General features: G+C 44.0%; 1 protein-coding gene across 6 annotated transcripts in view; it reads right to left on the bottom strand.

Moving 5' to 3' along the window:
• Nucleotides 1-19,869, bottom strand: part of LOC115136823 (BCAS3 microtubule associated cell migration factor-like) — a 362,747-nt gene that overhangs the window by 306,543 nt on the left and 36,335 nt on the right. For 5 of the 6 annotated variants that reach the window (XM_029672640.2, XM_029672643.2, XM_029672642.2 and 2 more), the window contains exons 8-12: nucleotides 14,520-14,627; nucleotides 14,317-14,393; nucleotides 8,534-8,610; nucleotides 7,869-7,952; nucleotides 2,337-2,510 (exon numbers count right to left, since the gene is read on the bottom strand). In XM_029672640.2, the coding sequence (XP_029528500.1) occupies nucleotides 2,337-2,510; nucleotides 7,869-7,952; nucleotides 8,534-8,610; nucleotides 14,317-14,393; nucleotides 14,520-14,627 (520 nt within the window). The remainder of the gene's footprint in view (nucleotides 1-2,336; nucleotides 2,511-7,868; nucleotides 7,953-8,533; nucleotides 8,611-14,316; nucleotides 14,394-14,519; nucleotides 14,628-19,869) is intronic. The other variant, XM_029672641.2, reaches the window with a different exon arrangement.

Raw genomic sequence — 19,869 nt, 5'->3', positions numbered from 1 at the left:
AGAACTGAGACTAAGAATTGTTGACTTGCATAAAGCTGGAAAGGGTTACAAAAGTATCTAAAAGCCTTCAGTCCACAGTAAGACAAACTGTCTATAAATGGAGAAAGTTCAGCACTGTTGCTACTCTCCCTAGGAGTGGCCATCCTGCAAAGATGACTGCAAGAGCACAGCGCAGAATGCTCAATGAGGTAAAGAAGAATCCTAGAGTGTCAGCTAAAGGCTTACAGAAATTTTACATTACATTTACATTTAAGTCATTTAGCAGACGCTCTTATCCAGAGCGACTTACAAATTGGTGCGTTCACCTTAAGACATCCAGTGGAACAGCCACTTTACAATAGTGCATCTAAATCTTTTAACCTCTTGCTTCTACTTGGGACGCTTGCGTCCCAACTAGAGCTCTGGAAATGCAAATGCGCTACGCTAAATGCTAATAGTATTAGTTAAAACTCAAAAGTTCATTAAAATACACATGCAGGGTATCAAATTAAAGCTACACTCGTTGTGAATCCAGGCAACAAGTCAGATTTTTAAAATGCTTTTCGGCGACAGCATGAGAAGCTATTATCTGATAGCATGCACCAATACACTACAACACAAAAGCACAGCAGGGGACGTAAACAAAATAATTAGCATTTCGGCGTTACACAAACCGCACAATAAAATATCTGAAACAATATATCTGGAACATGCTAACATCTCCGTTGACGAGCCTACAATACGTAAAACACTAAACAAGAATGCTGTTCATGGGAGGACACCACGGAAGAAGCCACTGCTGTTTGCTAAAGTGCACCTAGATGTTCCACAGCACTACTGACAAAATATTATGCGGACAGATGACATTACAGTTGAGTTGTTTGGAAGGAACACACAACACTAGGTGTGGAGAAAAAAGGCAACGCACACCAACATCGAAACCAAATCCCAACTGTAAAGTATAGTGGAGGGAGCATCATGGTTTGGGGCTGCTTTGCTGCCTCATGGCAAGCTGTCCAGGCCCTCATCGATGGAAAAATTCATTTCCAAGTTTATCAAGACATTTTGCAGGAGAATGTTAGGCTCTGTCCGTCAATTGAAGCTCAACAAAAGTTAGGTGATGCAACAGGACAATGACCCAAAACACAGAATTAAATCAACAACAGAATGGCTTCAGTCAGAATCCTGACCTCAACCCGATTGAGATGCTGTGGCCTGACCTCAAGAGAACAGTTCACACCAGACATCCCAAGAATATTTCTGAACTGAAACAGTTTTGAAGAGGAATGGTCCAAATTCCTCCTGACCGTTGTGCAGGTCTGATCCGCAACTACAGAAAATGTTTGTGGGAAGAAAAAGTATGAGAACCCTTTGGAAATACCTGGATTTCTGCATAAATTGGTCATACAATTTGATCTGATCTTCATCTAGGTCACAACAACAGACAAACAGTGTCTGCTTAAACTAATAACACACAATTATATATTTTCATGTCTTTATTGAACACACCATGTAAACAGTAACAGTGCAGGGTGGGAAAGTATGTGAACCCTTGTATTTAACTGGTTGACCCTCCTTTGGCAGCAATAACCTCAACCAAACGTTTTCTGTAGTTGCGGATCAGACCTGCACAATGGTCAGCAGGAATTTTTGACCATTCCTCTTTACAAAACTGTTTCAGTTCAGCAATATTCTTGGGATGCCTGGTGTGAACTGCTCTCGGTCATGCCACAGCATCTCAATCAGGCTGAGGTCAGAACTCAAAGAAAAACCTTTGAATGAGTAAGGGCTGTGATATTAAAGCTGATCTACACCCTAAACAAATACATGTATGTAACTGAAAGAAAAATCACTTAAGTGGTTCTTTATTTAGTGTTAAATCATTCCATTTCTATGGCCTGGTCTTCACTTGGGACCTGTGCCAAAAGCAGGAAGAGACATTCCCATGATGTATCTAGCAGCCAATGGCAGTCTCCTGAGATACAGTAGGTTGGGACGGTTTATAAAAAGGTAGTGATGACACATTATTATCAGGTAAAAATTATTGTTCAAACAACCCCAAAAGGATTAGTACCTACACAAAAACCAACCAAGATATATGTTTCGCTTTGTACACTTTTTCAACATGACTTCAGAGCCATGGTCCATAACACAGACGGTAAGACACAGTAATACATATACCTCCCCAACAACATCTTTTTAACTCCACATTGTGTGAAAACTATTTTTTTGCAGTATTCCTCCTTCTTCCATTTCCATTTCTGGTTGCAGAGCATGTATATTTTCTTACCATTACATCAGAAGGGGATTTAACACGGTTGGAGAGCCAGGGTCTATAACTTAGTGATCACACATACCTGTCCCTCTCCGACGTTGTGTGTGTCAATGACGGTGATTACTCCGGGGGCATGGGGGCTTCGGCGGGTGGTGCTGTGGGGGGTAGCACCCTCCTCGTCGGGGGTGCCAGTGGGTAGAGTACCAGCTAGCTGGGTCACCACCTTCCCCACCATGGTGAGACCAGTCTTTAGGGTCTAACCAGAACGACAGGGGGAAGGGGGAGGGAGAGCAGCGCATATAGAGGGGGGAGAATAGGGGAGATGAGAAGGGAGAGAGGGGGGAGGTGAAGAATAGCAGGAAACAAACATCAGATTGGGATAATCGTCAGAAACCTAGACACTTCAAAAAAAGACACCAGTATGTCTGTTTGACTAAGGGGATCTGGGAGAGAAGTGTTGATCAATATAGAACGACTGTGTCTACGCATGCCTATAAGCGTGTGTGTCTGTGAGAGAGAGACTGGCTATTTACTCAATGCTATCAGCTGCTGCTGATGATGTGGAGTGCTGAAACAGCAGGAGCCGAGTGTCTGCCACCAGTCTCTCCTCCCCAGACTCCCCCCTCTCAGCCCTACACAGATCAATGGCTCCTGTTTGGATTAGCACTAAAACGTCACACTGCAGTGATTAGAAAACACATTAGTGTTGATCAATTAGGAGCCAAACGCACTGTTTCATTATTGATGGGGCTCTGAGCAATTTACACACACCAGTCTGTTAGAGGGTTAGGTGGAGTCGCCAAGTGAGGGAGTGTGTGAGTGTGTGATACATAGACCCAACAAACGAGAGGCGCCACGCGGTATTGACAGTGCTGCCTGGCCTGAATACCTGATTAGGTTCTCCGGGGCCCCTTTGCGCTGACACACACACACACAGTATAAGGACTCCATTAGCTCAGGAAAGTGTAGCGGTGAGATAGTGCTGCTTAAGTGGAGTCTATCCATTTCCTTGAGCCTGGCCTGGCCCAGGCCACAGAGGTGTTTGAGTCAGACACCCTGGCTAGGCTCGGAGAGGACATGGAGGAGCCATCACACTGATGCAGAGCATCACACACACAGGTTTGCTTTATGTTTACATTCCAGTGATTAGTATGAGGAACAATACAGCTGGAATTATGAACTGTTAAAAAATGTTATTTCCTACAAAATGCTAGGAAACACTCCCCAAAAACTCCCCCTTAGCGCTCTCTCCACGCCCCCTCGCCTTCAAAGTCTCTGGACAGCAGCACTCAGTCGGAGTGTGGCGTTGTAGACCGGAGGAGGGGGAAGGGGTGAAAATGTTGAGATGATAATATATAGTTCTAAACGGCGGTTGCAGACCGGGACCTCGTTTCCCCCTCCCTCCGCTAGCCAGGCTAACACTCTTTTTGACGTATACAGTGCTTTACAAAAGTATTCACCACCCCTTGGTGTTTTTCCTATTTTGTTGCATTACAACCTGTAATTTAAAAAGGATTTTTATTTGGATTTAATGTAATGGACATACACAAAAAAATTACTTGGTTAATTTTTTTTTTTACAATAAAAAAAAATAAATAAAAAAAAAGTGTTGCATGCATATGTATTCACCCCCTTTGCTATGAAGCCCCTAAATAGGATCTGGTGCAACCAATTACCTTCAGAAGTCACATAATTAGTTAAATAAATAAAGTCCACCTGTATGCAATCTAAGTGTCACATGATCTCAGTATATATACACCTGTTCTGAAAGGCCCCAGAGTCTGCAACACCACTAAGGGGCACCACCAAGCAAGCAGCACCATGAAGACCAAGGAGCTCTCCAAACAGGTCAGGGACAAAGTTGTGGAGAAGTACAGATCAGGGTTGGGTTATATAAGAAAATTTGAAACTTTAAACACCCCACGGAGCACCATTAAATCCATTATTAAAAAATTGAAAGAATATGGCACCACAACAAACCTGCCAAGAAATGGCCGCCCACCAAATCTCACAGACCAGGCAAGGAGGGCATTAATCAGAGGCAACAAAGAGACCAAAGATAACCCTGAAGGAGCTGCAAAGCTACACAGGGGAGATTGGAGTAGCTCTCCATAAGGACCACTTTAAGCCGAACACACCACAGAGCTGGGCTTTACGGAAGAGTGGGCAGAAAGAAATAAGCAAACATGTTTGGTTTTCGCAGAAAGGAATTTGGGATTCCGAAACGCATTGTTTTACGCTGCTGCTTCTCTCTGTTAATCATATATGCATAGTCACTTTAACTATATATTCATGTACATATGTACAGTCGTGGCCAAAAGTTTAGAATGACACAATATTAATTTCCAAAGTTTGCTGCTTCATTGTCTCTAGATATTTTTTTCAGATGTTACTATGGAATACTGAAGTATAATTACAAGCAAGTGTCAAAGGCTTTAATTGACAATTACATGAAGTTGATGCAGAGTCAATATTTGCAGTGTTGAACCTTCTTTTTCAAGACTTCTGCAATCCGCCCTGGCATGCTGTCAATTACATTCTGGGCCACATCCTGACTGATGGCAGCCCATTCTTGCATAATCAATTCTTTGTCAGAATTTGTAAGGTTTTGTTTGTCCACCCACCTCTTGAGGATTGACCACAAGTTCTCAATGGGATTAAGCTCTGGGGAGTTTCCTGGCCATGGACCCAAAATATCGATGTTTTGTTCCCCGAGTCACTTAGTTATCCCTTCTGCCTTAAGGTGCTCCATCATGCTGGAAAGGCATTGTTCGTCACCAAACTGTTCCTGGATGGTTGGGAGAAGTTGCTCTCGGAGGATGTGTTGGTACCATTCGTTATTCATGGCTGTGTTCTTATGCAAAATTGTAAGTAAGCCCACTACCTTGGCTGAGAAGCAACCCCACACATGAATGGTCTCTGGGTGCTTTACTGTTGGCATGACACAGGACTGATGGTAGCGCTCACGTTGTCTTCTTCGGACAAGCTTTTTTCCGGATGCCCCAAACAATCGGAAAGGGGATTCAGAGAAAATGACTTTACCCCAGTCCTCAGCAGTCCAATCCCTGTGCCTTTTGCAGAATACCAGTCTGACCCTGATGTTTTTCCTGGAGAGAAGTGGCTTCTTTGCTGCCCTTCTTGACACCAGGCCATCCTCCAAAAGTCTTCGCCTCACTGTGCGTGCAGATGCACTCACACCTGCCTGCTGCCATTCCTGAGCAAGCTCTGTACTGGTGGTGCCCCAATCCCGCAGCTGAATCAACTTTAGGAGACGGTCCTGGCGCTTGCTGGACTTTCTTGGGCACCCTGAAGCCTTCTTACCAACAATTGAACCGCTCTCCTTGAAGTTCTTGATGATCCGATAAATAGTTGATTTAGGTGCAATCTTACTGGCAGCAATATCCTTGCCTGTGAAGCAGTTTTTGTACCAAGCAATGATGACGGCACGTGTTTCCTTGCAGGTAACCATGGTTGACAGAGGAAGAACAATGATTCCAAGCACCACCCTCCTTTTGAAGCTTCCAGTCTGTTATTCGAACTCAATCAGCATGACAGGGTGATCTCCAGTCTTGTCCTCATCAACACTCACACCTGTGTTAACGAGAGAATCACTGACATGATGTCAGCTGGTCCTTTTGTGGTAGGGCTGAAATGCGGTAGAAATGTTTTTGGGGGATTCAGTTCATTTGCATGACAAAGAGGGACTTTGCAATTAATTGCTATTAATCTGATATCTCTTTTCATAACATTCGGGAGTATATGCAAATTGCCCTCATACAAACTGAGACAGCAGACTTTGTGAAAATTAATATTTGTGTCATTCTCAAAATGTTTGGCCACGACTGTACATACTACCTCAATTGGCCCGACCAACCAGTGCTCCCGCACATTGGCTAACCGGGCTATCTGCATTGTGTCCTGCCACCCACCACCTGCCAACCCCTCTTTTACGCTACTGCTACTCTGTTCATAATTTATGCATAGTCACTTTAACCATATCTACATGTACATACTACCTCAATCAGCCTGACTAACCAGTGTCTGTATGTAGCCTCGCTACTGTATATAGCCTCGCTACTGTATATCATTATTTTTACTGTTGTTTTCTTTATTGTTCACCTAATACCTTTTTTGCACTATTGGTTAGAGCCTTTAAGCATTTCACTGTAAGGTCTACACCTGTTGTATTCGGCGCACGTGACAAATAAACTGATTTGATTTGAGACTCCGCAAACATATGGAAGAAGGTACTCTGGACAGATGAGACTAAAATTGAGCTTTTTGGCCATCAAGGAAAACGCTATGTCTGGCGCAAACCCAACACCTATCATCACCTCGAGAACGTCATCCCTACAGTGAAGCATGGTGGTGGCAGCATCATACTGTGGGGATGTTTTTCATCGGCAGGGACTGGGAAACTGGTCAGAATTGAAGGAATGATGGAAGCTAAATACAGAGAAATTCTTGAGGGAAACCTGTTTCAGTCATCCAGAGATTTGAGACAGGAATGAAGGTTCACCTTCCAGCAGGACATGGACAACCCTAAGCATACTGCTAAAGCAACACTCGAGTGGTTTAAGGGGAAACATTTAAATGTCTTTGAATGGCCTAGTCAAAGCCCAGACCTCAATCCAACTCAGAATCTGTGGTATGACTTAAAGATTTCTGTACACCAGCAGGAACCAATCCAACTTGAAGGAGCTGGAACAGTTTTGCCTTGAAGAACAGGCAAAAATCCCAGTGGCTAGATGTGTAAAGCTTATAGAAACATACCCCAAGGACTTGCAGCTGTAATTGCTGCAAAAGGTGGCTCTACAAAGTATTGACTTTTGGGGGGGTGAATAGTTATGCCCGCTCAAGTAGTCTGTTTTTTTTGGTCCTATTTCTTGTTTGTGTCACAATAAAACATATTTTGCATCTTCAAAGTGGTAGGCATGTTGTGTAAATCAAATGATACAAACCCCCCCAAAATAAATTTGAATTCCAGGTTGTAAGGCAACAAAATAGGAAAAATACCAAGGTAGTGAATACTTTCACAAGCCACTGTATGTCGCCATTAGTGGCTAATGGGACTGCTATCACGCTAGCCGTTAGCGCTCATTAAGGAGGGAGGGAGAGACCATGGGAATAACTCTAACCCGAGGGGGCTTCATAAATCAAATAAGGTTTCCCTTTGCAGGCTTGGAAAAGACAGGAGACTGGAAGAATATGAGGAAATTGCTGTGCTAGGCTAGTAGCGTGGGATAGCTTAGCCGCTACATCAACAGAGCGGAGGGGTATAAATTCAGTTTGGTATCAAAGGGCGTAGCAGTTAGCGTAGCCTGGCGGTGCTCTCCAACTGAGAGGAGTATTGCAGGGGATGTGTCCCATATTGCAGTACAGGATGGAACCCCCTACAGACACATATAGGGACCATAGAATTGAGTTAAGATGCTCATTGACTCTCAAGGCCTGTGTCTGGGTTATGATATAGATTCACAGAATGTCTGACTCACATGGGAAAGCCAGGGTGGATCCTATATCACTTCTCAGAAATGTACTGATGTAAATGATTTTATTACAACCACTGAGGTGGAGGGAGGTGTGTGTGAGAGAGTGTATGTGTTTGACTTACTTTAGCAGCGCTGATGACAGTAGCTGTGTAAGACTGGGCATTGTCCCCACAGGCACCGCCTCGAGACTGGTGACACCGGATCAACTGGAGGGAGAGAGAGAGAGAGAGAGGAGGAAAATATAGATAAGAAATACATAACCATCGTCCTCCTGCACCTGATGCCAACCAGAAACAGAATATGGAGGAGCAGCACATTAAAAACACTCCTCTCCTATCCCACTGTCCATTTCCTTGGATCCAGCCATCCATCCCAGACCTACTCTATACTTCACGAACAGAGTAGCCTATACGTTTCCCAACATTACTCGGTCTACTGCCCAATGCCATAGTAACAAGTAGTCACTGACCCATCTGTCAGTTGCTTGAGTGGCCGAGTGGAATCAGAAAACTACCAGACACAATTATCCATTAAACTTAATGCGTAGAGTGGACTTGCTTTTGGAAAATACCAAAATCCTATTAAATAGACATGAAAAAAACCTACATCTGTTGGTTTTCAGATGTTATCATTTCTAGTGGTATCTTCTTGGAATGAGTTGTACTGAGAGATTAAAGAGCTCAAATAAAAAATGCCTTTTGGAGAACTGTAAATATGCTGTTGTGGTAAGTACATCTGTGATGGATGGGTGTGTGTGTGTGTGTGTGTGTGTGTGTGTGTGTCCTACCTTATTCTCAGCGTAGGCTAGCCAGCGTCCTCCCAGTGCTATGGGGTTTAGGTTGGGGCCCGGACATGGAAAGCAGCCTGAAAACACAGGGGAGGAAGCATACAGTTATTGAAGGTGAACTCCATACTTTCTCCATACCCTTCAGCCACGGGACAAATTGGATACATATTGAGGAAGACACAACACAGTTACACCATTTGATATACACCAATCAAGGCGTAAAATCATGACTGCATATCTCAAATGGAATGCCCTGGGATTACCTAACTTCAACATGTTCCCTTTTAGAAGTTGCAGAAACCGTGAATGCTGATAATGCTGCTATAGATATTCGCTTTAGAATTCAGAGTCCCTCTCCTCCGAGTGTGTCTCGGTTTCTCTTAAAGCCCTAATGTGTTTGAGCGGGGAAAGTGGATCACTGTGTGTGTGCGCTTTAGTAGTCCCCATAGGGATCAGTGTGTCTGCCAGTCAATCTAGACAGGAGCCGTCCCCACTAATGCCACAGAACGCATTAGGTCATAGTGTGGCTCTAAGTAAAAAAAGAAACACACTCAAAAGCTCAGCATAAATACAAATGAACGTCAACACACATACAGAAGATGAGGACATAAATTCACAAGCAGATCAAGCTATCAGTATATAGTGCATTCGGAAAGTATTCAGACCCTTTGACTTCTTCCACTTTGTTACATTACAGCCTTGTTCTAAAGTAGATGATCTAAAAATACAAATCCTCAATCTACATACAATACCCCATAATGACAAAGTGAAAACAAGGTTTTAGAAATGTTTGCAAATGTATTAAAAACAACGACAGAAACAGCTTACTTACATAAGTATTCAGACCCTTTGCTATGAGACTCGAAATGGAGCTCAGGTGCATCCTGTTTCCATTGATCATCCTTGAGATGTTTCTACAACTTGATTAGAGTCCACCTGTGGTCAGCTCAATTGAATGGACATGATTTGGAAAGGCACACAACTGTTTATATGAGGTCCCACAGTTGACAGTCCATGTCAGAGCAAAAACCAAGCCATGAGGTCAAAATAATTGTTCGTAGAGCTCCGAGACAGGATTGTATCGAGGCACAGATCTAGGAAAGGGTACTAAAAAATGTCTGCAACATTGAAGGTCCCAATGAACAGAGTGGCCTCCATCATTCTTAAATGGAAGAAGTTTGAACCACCAAGACTCCTCCTAGAGCTGGCCGCCCGGCCAAACTGAGCAATCGGGGTTGAAGAGCCTTGGTCAGGGAGGTGACCAAAAACCAGAGGGTCACTCTGACAGAGCGCCAGAGTTCCTCTGTGGAGATGAGAGAACCTTCCAGAAGGCCAACAATCTCTGCAGCACTCCACCAATCAGGCATTTATGGTAGAGAAGCCAGATGGAAGCAACTCCTCTGTAAAAAGGCACATATCAGCTTGCTTGGAGTTTGCCAAAGGGCACCTAAAGGACTCTCAGACCATGAGAAGCAAGATTCTCTGGTCTGATGAAACCAAGATTAAACTCTTTGGCTGGAATGCCAAGCGTCACATCTGGAGGAAAACTGGCACCATCCCTACGGTGAAGCATGGTGGTGGCAGCATCATGCTGTGGGGATGTTTTTCAGTGGCAGGGACTGGGAGATTAGAAAGGATCAAGGGAAAGATGAACGGAGCAAAGTACAGAGAAATCCTTGATGAAAAGCTGCTCCAGAGCACTCAGGACCTCCAACTGGGACAAAGGTTCACCTTCCAACAGGACAATGACCCTAAGCACACACCCAAGCCAAAGCAGGAGTGGCTTCGGGACAAGTTTCTGAATGTCCTTGAGTAGCCCAGCCAGAGCCCGGACTTGAACTTGATCAAACATCTCTGGAGAGACCTAAAAATAACTGTGCAGCAACGCTTCCCATCCAACCTGACAGAGCTTGCGGATCTGCAGAGAATAATAGGAGAAACTCTCCAAATACAGGTGTGCCAAGCTTGTAGCGTCATACCCAAGAAGACACGAGGCTGTAATCGCTTCCAAAGGTGCTTCAACAAAGTACTGAGTAAAGGGTCTGAATACTTATGTAAATGTGATATTTCAGTTTTACATTTTTAATACATTAGCAAACATGTCTAAAAACCTGTTTTTGCTTTGTCATTATGGGGTATTGTGTGTAGATTGAGTGGATAATTATTTTTAAAATCCATTTTAGAACAAGGCTGTAACGTAACAAAATGTGGGAAAAGTCAACGTGTCTGAATACTTTCTGAATGCACTGTATACTGGAACTAATGTGTCCACCCACTCACACAGATGTTGATGTAAACAGTCATCTCACACTCATCTCTAGAGATGAGTAATAATTAACTAAATACAACCACACACACACTGGAGTCAATGGCCAGACAGCACCAGACATGGGTTCAAATAGTATTTGAAATTACTTCAAAAACGTTATCTGTGCTTGATTAAGCTTGTCTGGCTTGATAGACCAATATATTAGTTCCAAAACACTCAAGGTATTTGAGCACATCCACCATCAGGATTCACCTCTACTCCCAAACATGTCTGTAAACAGAGAAGGAGTAATGATGGAACCTGCCATAAATGCACGTAGAGAGTAACGGGGACAAATACACTTGTTTGTGCACACACATACACACAGATATACAAACACATACCCCCACAAACGTACATACAAGTACACACACACCAATACAAGGTCATGTGAGTGCGAAGGGAGAGAGGCGAAGGGAGAAGGGTTTGGCTGACAGTAATGTAGTGCTCAGGGTGCAGATGAGATGGAGTCAGACAGTAATTTAGTGTTCAGAAGAGTCAAGGCTGGGAGGCGCGGGGTGAATAGGACTTGAGGTAAGCCACAATGCTACAGCCTTTTGTTGGCTCTCCACGGCTGGGGGAGAACGACCCACTCAGCCCAGGCAGTGAGATAACATGTGTCTGACACATCCTGTGTGGATAAGGGGAGGAGAGGAGAGAAGAAAAGAGAGAGAAAAAGGAACAGAGGAGAGGGAGAAGAGAGGATGTGATGAGATATTGGAAAAGAGAAAAGACATAAAAAGAAAGAGGAGAAGGGGGAGAAGAGGAATGAATATGAAGAGAAAATAAAAGACATTAAGTGAGAGGGCAAAAGGCTGAGGAGAAGAGGAAAGAGAAAAAGCAAAGGGCCGGGAAGAAGGAAAGATGAAGAGAAAATAAAAGATTTGATCGAGAAAAAGGGGAATCACCAACCCCAAACCCAACATCACATCCACACACAGACCTAACTAACCTCATCCCCACTCCACACCACTATAAAAGACAAGAACTAAAAACACCCACATTACAGGACGCCTGTGTTGCTCCTCATCCTCCCCAAAGAGAAACGAGTCTCCATTTCACGAGGAGGAAGCGTCATTGAGAACATACTATAAACATACTGTCAGTGATGTTGAGATGTGTTAAGCTACCAGAGGGGCTTCTGCCTGCTCTACAATGATGTTTCAGTGAAAACAGTTTAGACCGGTTTCAAAGACTTGGTGGTCTAAACGTGGTGCTCCTTGAGGGGGCATGGTGGTTTGTGTATTGCGGGGTAAACGCTGTGAGTATCGGTGTTTAGTTAGTTGGTTGTTTGGGCTGGGTGATGCCAGCGTGACAGACTTGCTTGTCTTTTTGGTGGTAGGATGTTTGTGTGGAAAATGCTGATTTGTTACGTGACTGGGCTGGTTCTGGCTCTGTGTGTTGGTGCTACTGGCTATAAAACGGTTAGTGGGTAGCTATATCACCTTGGTGTTTTCACATATGTACACAGAGAGACACAGGAGAGACTGAGCATCTGTTCCAAGATGATATGTCCATTGATTTCCCAGAAGAGAAGATGCATCTGTGAGTACTAATCTAGTGTGTGTGTGTGTGTGTGTGTGTGTGTGTGTGTGTGTGTATATCTATGTGTGTGTGTATATACAGTGGGGCAAGAAAGTATTTAGTCAGCCACCAATTGTGCAAGTTCTCCCACTTAAAAAGATAAGAGAGGCCTGTAATTTTTGTCATAGGTACACTTCAACTATGACAGACAAAATGAGAAAACAAAATCCTGAAAATCACATTGTAGGATTTTTTATGAATTTATTTGCAAATTATGGTGGAAAATAAGTATTTAGTCACCTACAAACAAGCAAGATTTCTGGCTCTCACAGACCTGTAACAACTTCTTTAAGAGGCTCCTCTGTCCTCCACTTGTTACCTGTATTAATGGCACCTGTCCACAACCTCAAACAGTCACACTCCAAACTCCACTATGTCCAAGACCAAAGAGCTGTCAAAGGACACCAGAAACAAAATTGTAGACCTGCACCAGGCTGGGAAGACTGAATCTGGAATAGGTAAGCAGCTTGGTTTGAAGAAATCAACTGTGGGAGCAGTTATTAGGAAATGGAAGACATACAAGACCACTGATAATCTCCCTCGATCTGGGGCTCCACGCAAGATCTCACCCCGTGGGGTCAAAATGATCACAAGAACGGTGAGCAAAAATCCCAGAACCACACGGGAGGACCTAGTGAATGACCTGCAGAGAGCTGGGACCAAAGTAACAAAGCCTACCATCAGTAACACACTACGCCGCCGGGGACTCAAATCCTGCAGTGCCAGACGTGTCCCCCTGCTTAAGCCAGTACATGTCCAGGCCCGTCTGAAGTTTGCTAGAGAGCATTTGGATGATCCAGAAGAAGATTGGGAGAATGTCATATGGTCAGATGAAACCCAAATATAACTTTTTGGTAAAAACTCAACTCGTCGTGTTTGGGGGACAAAGAATGCTGAGTTGCATCCAAAGAACACCATACCTACTGTGAAGCATGGGGGTGGAAACATGCTTTGGGGCTGTTTTTCTGCAAAGGGACCAGGACGACTGATCCGTGTAAAGGAAAGAATGAATGGGGCCGTGTATCGTGAGATTTTGAGTGAAAACCTCCTTACATCAGCAAGGGCATTGAAGATGAAACGTGGCTGGGTCTTTCAGCATGACAATGTTCCCAAACACACTGCCCGGGCAACGAAGGAGTGGCTTCGTAAGAAGCATTTCAAGGTCCTGGAATGGCCTAGCCAGTCTCCAGATCTCAACCCCATAGAATATCTTTGGAGGGAGTTGAAAGTCCGTGTTGCCCAGCAACAGCCCCAAAACATCACTGCTCTAGAGATCTGCATGGAGGAATGGGCCAAAATACCAGCGTGTGAAAACCTTGTGAAGACTTACAGAAAACGTTTGACCTCTGTCATTGCCAACAAAGGGTATATAACAAAGTATTGAGATAAACTTTTGTTATTGACCAAATACTTATTTTCCACCATAATTTGCAAATAAATTCATAAAAAATCCTACAATGTGATTTTCTGAATTTTTTTCTCATTTTGTCTGTCATAGTTGAAGTGTACATATGATGAAAATTACAGGCCTCTCTCATCTTTTTAAGTGGGAGAACTTGCACAATTGGTGGCTGACTAAATACTTTTTTGCCCCACTGTATGTGTGTATGGTGATAAGAACAATGTGTGAAGTATAATCAGGGGGGATTTTATTGATCAAAGCCACAAGGAAAACAAACGTCCATGAGTGTGTCATCTGGTTCAACATGAACACATACATCAAAGCCTTATCATCCAAAGTGGCCAAATTCACAGACAGCGTCCTAAATTGCACCCTATCCTCTACATAGTGCACTACCTTTGACCAGGGCCCATAGGACTCTGTTCAAAAGCAGTGCACTAAGTAGGGAATAGGGTGTGATTTAGGATACACAGAGTCCCAGCTCCTTACTTGTAACAAAGAACTTTTTGGTGAAGGTACAGCTGTCGAATGCAGCAATCTTCTCCTGCAGGGCGACAACTAGAATCCTACAACAACAACAAAAAAATCAGGAAAATTACAAATAGGATATGATTTTCATATAACATAATACTGCAATATATTGATATGAATGCACTTTATATGAATAAGAAAAGTGATTATGCTGTACGTACTCCCTATTGCAGTGCAGGTCGTAGATGGGCGTCTTGAACTGGATGGACTTGACCATCTCCCCTGTCCTCAGAGAGTACAGGTCCACACAGCAGTATGGGGGGCTGGTCCTAGGCATAGAAACACAAATGCTTCCTTTATTTGAAACATTCAGTAGAAAACAGGCAGATATTTTCGAGGTCATGCAGATGCTTGGACTTCTGAGTCATCATGAGTCATTAGTCAAATATTTAAATCACACATGGACCAAAACACACACACACACACACACACACACACACACACACACCAGGGTAATCAGAGATGGTGTTTAACAGCTGTAAGTGAAGATCAAACGCCATTGAGAGCCCAGGCCACTGGCGACCAGTGAATCAACATTTAGAAGGCGCAGTGGAGAGGAGGCCTGTGGCGGGCTGGAACCCCAGAGCGCCCCAGGGAGGGGAGGCAGAGAAGAGGAGTTATAGGGAAATGGTTTGTCATGTAACACACATTTACTGGAGGCCTCCTAGGGAGGCAGGCCAACACCAGCCAGTGGCTGCTGGCATTGGAACATAGACATAAATCCTCATCAACTGTTCTCTCCCCCTATCGGTCTGTCCTTCTCAGACTCACTCACTCTCCCTTCTCTTGATCTCTCCCCACTGGCAGAGACCACGGTGCCACATTTGTGTGTTGGTTCTGTTTCTAGGGCCATTGGGGTTGTTTGCTTTCAGCAGGCTATTTACTCTGCTGTATATATATTTTTTAAACTTCTTCCTATAAAAACATAAGTCTTTAAAGTATTTACGCTACAAAGTTCACTGTCACTGTGTACAATTTCAGAGGAGACGACCCTAAAATCACCAGAAATCTAAGAGAGCTTCTTTTTGTGTCAGCCTACGTACACAAAAAAGTTCATTTCAAAAGTCTGAGCCCAATCCTGTAGCAGTTCTTCTACTCCACTGGGGTCAATGCGTCAATAAGGTTGTAATGTAATCTGCGTTCCTAATCACTGAAACCAACTGACCGACCAACCGGCAGCTACTTTCTCCATCTTTATGGTGGAAAAGATCTGCTCCTTCCATTCAGGCCTCTCTCTGACAGATGCAAACAGTGGATGAAATACTGTGGCCGAACCGTTGAGAAAATTACCCCATTTCAAAATATGCACACATCAGGCCATCACAAAGCAGCCAAGGCATCTTAAACTGGCCGCAAAGCGCCGGGAACATGGAAACACTTTGGGGAGAGATGAATGGTAAAAAGCTGCAGGGACTCTCCTCCATGTGCTACTCGATAGCCCTGAGTCGCAGCCATGGAGAACCGGAGGGGGTTTCATTTGCCATAGTTCTTCCAAATGAGGGAATCTTAGAATGGAGCCGATGATAGAGAAGCCAGTCTGCCTGCACTACATTCTTTTTTTCCTCTCCCTCCTTTTCTTCTCTCTCGCTTCTCGATCTTTTGTTCCCTCTCTTTCACTCCGCTCTCTCCTCCTTTTCCGCACTCTTGGTCAGTAGACATGGCCCTTGTTTAACTGCTGTTGGTTCGTGTTAGCCATGTGTAGACTGGCTATATTGAGTGTTGTCGCTACAGCAAATGCCAAGCAGTATTAGTTTCTGTGAACACAGGCTGTATGATGTTCTGGCTCCATGTCTGCCTGGGGACTGGGTGGTACAAAAACACTAAATTAGTCCTGTTGCAGACATAAGGGGAGACATGCAGGTAACTGCCAAAATAAAGGAAACACTTGAGTAAATGAGTGATGCCAAGTATATTGAAAGCATGTGCTTCCACACAGGTGTGGTTCCTGAGTTAATTAATCAATTAACATTCCATCATGTTTAGGGTCATGTATAAAAATGCCCTGTTGTCCAATATTTTGGCTACCATGAGTAGTCATACTGAGCGATTAATCAACTTTGGTTTTGATTAAAAATATTTTTGTTACATTAATGCACTATGCATTATGTGGGTTGAATGCTGTAACACAGAATAAAACAATTAATAAAAGTCCCATGATGGTAGTGACTGCCCATTACTGCTCATCACTTATAATCTTAATTTATTCACATTACTTTAGTGTAATAAAATATTTCAGTAGTGTATATTACATTTGTTTTATTTGATGACAAGGCATACTTTTATGTCTGCTGAATACCATCAAATCATTTAGATAATGTATTTTCAGGTAGATACCTTGCGAAGCAACAGCTGCTGTCTATATCATCTCACGGTCACACATTCTTCTCTCTTCCGTAGCAGGCGTAAAAAAAACTGATCAAGTAGATGCACAATGGATTATGGTCATTGTAGCATATTACCAATGGTTTAGGTGCTAAACTACGTAGAACTGTGGCACGCTGAAAACCATCTCCCTACTACATCACACAGTTCAGGCCAGATCTGATTTATCTAAAAAGAAAATTAAAAAAGAAAAACTGTGCAATATGCGCACTGAGCTCACAGAAAGAAAATAAACTATTGAAATGGAATTTAAATAACTGCCCGCCATTTGTCAATTCGTTGTTTTAAAAACTCAATTCCGGTTAAACGCTCAGCACTAATGACTAGAAGAGATTTGTGACTTTGAAAAAGGGGTCTCAAAAAGGAGCATAGGGGGTTTAAAGGGTGTGTCTCAGTCACCAGATCTCAACCCAATTGAACACTTGCGGGAGATTCTGGAGTGCCTGAGACAGCGTTTTCCACCACCTTGAACAAAACACCAATTTATTGGAACAATGGTGTCACATCCCTCCAATAGAGTTCCAGACAAAACCACATTGAAGCTGGTGTCCTTTATTTTGGCAGTTACCTGTAGGTCTTGTCCAGAAACCACACCTAGTCCCTAATGACTTCACTACTGCCCAGTCTCAAAATACCTAACATCATCAATAAGATTTCAATAGATGTGAATCATGCGGAGAGTAACCCTCTCGTGGGAAAATCGTCTGCGTCTCAAATGACACCCTATTCCCCATATACTACCTTGGCTGCTACGGCTGTCCACGCCCTAAAAGGACGCTTACACCTTGATCAGGGGGATTAGTGTGTGCGTGTAAGCAGCACCACTCCACAGAGCTGGGGCAGACATGAACGCGGCTCCACATACCCACTGACACAGCCAGCGGCAACACCCAACACACGCTCTCACTGGCTGGCTGGCTGGCTGGCTGTTGAGGAAACTTTCCCTAGTCAGTGGCTGGACACTCAGCAGCAGCTCCGGCGCCACGGGAGCCCTCAGATCTCTCAGCCCAGCCAGAGACCTAAAACGCTGTGTCTGCGCGTACATACATGCTTGTGTACGTATGCATGCCTGATATTGCCTGTTTGTGTGCGCACGTCTGTATGTGGGATTGTCTGACGTTCTGTGTGCATGTCAAAGTGTGTGCATTCCCCCCTCATTTCCTGTAAGAGACAATGAGGAAGACAAAGGAGGTGACAGAGTTTTGGGTGACCTCCATTCAGTTGTCCATAGCAGCCGTACCAAATACTGATCTGCTGCAGGACTTACACGAGGAGATCAAGGCATATTATGATACTCTCTGGCACAGCAAGGAAGCATTACCAATCTGAGTACAGGCAATGAGATTAATAGAGAGATAACTTATCCTAACTTGTTTTCTGGCAGCTCCTCCATCGATTTCAGCGTTATAACCAGGGTCAAATCAATCTAATCCAAATGCTTTTTACGAAATATCAGGCGCCCAGATTGAGTCACTCATGGGGACAATGATGATAGCACGCCCGTCCCTCTATTACAGAATTAAAATGGCCCCCAGTTGAATTGTTTCGGCCTGGGCAGTATTTTAACAAATGTCGGCGTTCTAATGGAGCCAGGGCAGGGTCAGCTGTAATGTGATTTCCTGGTGCTGGTGCCGCGGAGGCGTGGGTTGAAAGCCAGGCTAAATCATCATTCAGGGCTAGATGTCAGTCCAGTAACATGTTAAGGTGACACTGAGCGCCCTCCTCCACCTCCGTAATAGGACTGTTATTATGGCTATGAGATCAAGTGTCTATTTACTGGGATGGTCTTTTGGGTCTGAATTGATGCAAAGAGAGAGGGAAGGAGATTGAAGCGGTTGGGAGAGAGACAGATGAGATTGTAAAATCATAAAGGTTGAGAGTGTCTTTAAACACTTGCATACATACTCACACACACGGAAATAGAGCAACACACACACAGAAATAGAGCAACACACAGAAATAGAGCAACACACACACACCCACTGATGAGGCAACAGCCATGACCTCTGGAGGAGTGTCTAAGCCTGCTTGAGTGGAAACGGTTGGTCTTAGCCCATGTCGACTTCACAACGCTTCTAACATGAAGGGTTTCCTCACATAACAGTAAACCTAAATTACTCCGATAATAACTGGGTAGTAGGCTGTAAAGCAGCCAGATAGATGGATGTAGCAGGTGTGGCTCTCCATCTCCCCCTCAAAACGGCCACTGGGCAAGCCAGTAAAATAGATGTGTACATCCTAAATGGCACCCTATTCCCTATATAGTGCACCAATTTTGCCCAGAGCCCTATGGGACCAGGTCAAAAGTGGTGCACTACCTAGGGAATAGGGTGCCATTTGGGAAACATGCCATGTTTCTGAGCCTCTTGACCATCCAGCACAGCACAGCTCTGCTTTGCCTGGCCTGCTATAGACTCGCTACTATACCATTTTGGAAAAAGTATACACAACAGAATGTTTATGTGACATTTACAACCGGGGCAGAGCCTTAATTTTAGCAACACGTCAGTTTACAATGGTTATTATGTACATTAGGTCAGACGCATGCCATTTAAATCACTAGAGAGGTTTTTTTCTACATAAAAAGACATCTTTAACATCTGTTATTTTTTTCCTCCAACATGATAGCTCTGTGAGCTGGGCTTGCACTTCTTCTCCGGGAGGGAACGTCTGGCTTCTGGTCGATGGGAACCAGGAAGGTTATTAATTCATGCATTTTTATGAACCGGAGCTCAACTGATGGTTAAAAAAACTGCACACTTCATGTGGCAGGCTGCACTGGGGTAGAGAGCAGGGGAAATGGGGAAACCTTAAAGGGGAATTAAAAAGCAAGCAAATAAATTACATTTACAAGGAGGAGGACGTCACCACGTTTCAGACTGCAGCTCAGAGCTGAGCCCTTTACGAGCTCCCTGAATACGAACAGACAATTACACGCTGTGGAAACGCAAAACAAATACAGCCTGGGCCTGGTCCCTGCAGTCCTGCTGGCAGTGCTGAGAGGACAGGGACAGAGTGCCCAGAGGCCAGGGATGCCACCCGGTCCACAAACCGCCTAGATATAAACCAATGCATTTCAGAGCAATAAACTACAGGCCTACGGGTGCATATTAAACAACAGTGACCAAG

The sequence above is a fragment of the Oncorhynchus nerka genome, linkage group LG11 (genome assembly GCF_034236695.1).
Source record: "Oncorhynchus nerka isolate Pitt River linkage group LG11, Oner_Uvic_2.0, whole genome shotgun sequence".
In the NCBI taxonomy this organism is placed as follows: Eukaryota; Metazoa; Chordata; class Actinopteri; order Salmoniformes; family Salmonidae; genus Oncorhynchus; species Oncorhynchus nerka.
Note: the sequence above shows the minus strand (reverse complement) of the source record. Positions and strands in the feature narration are given on the sequence as shown.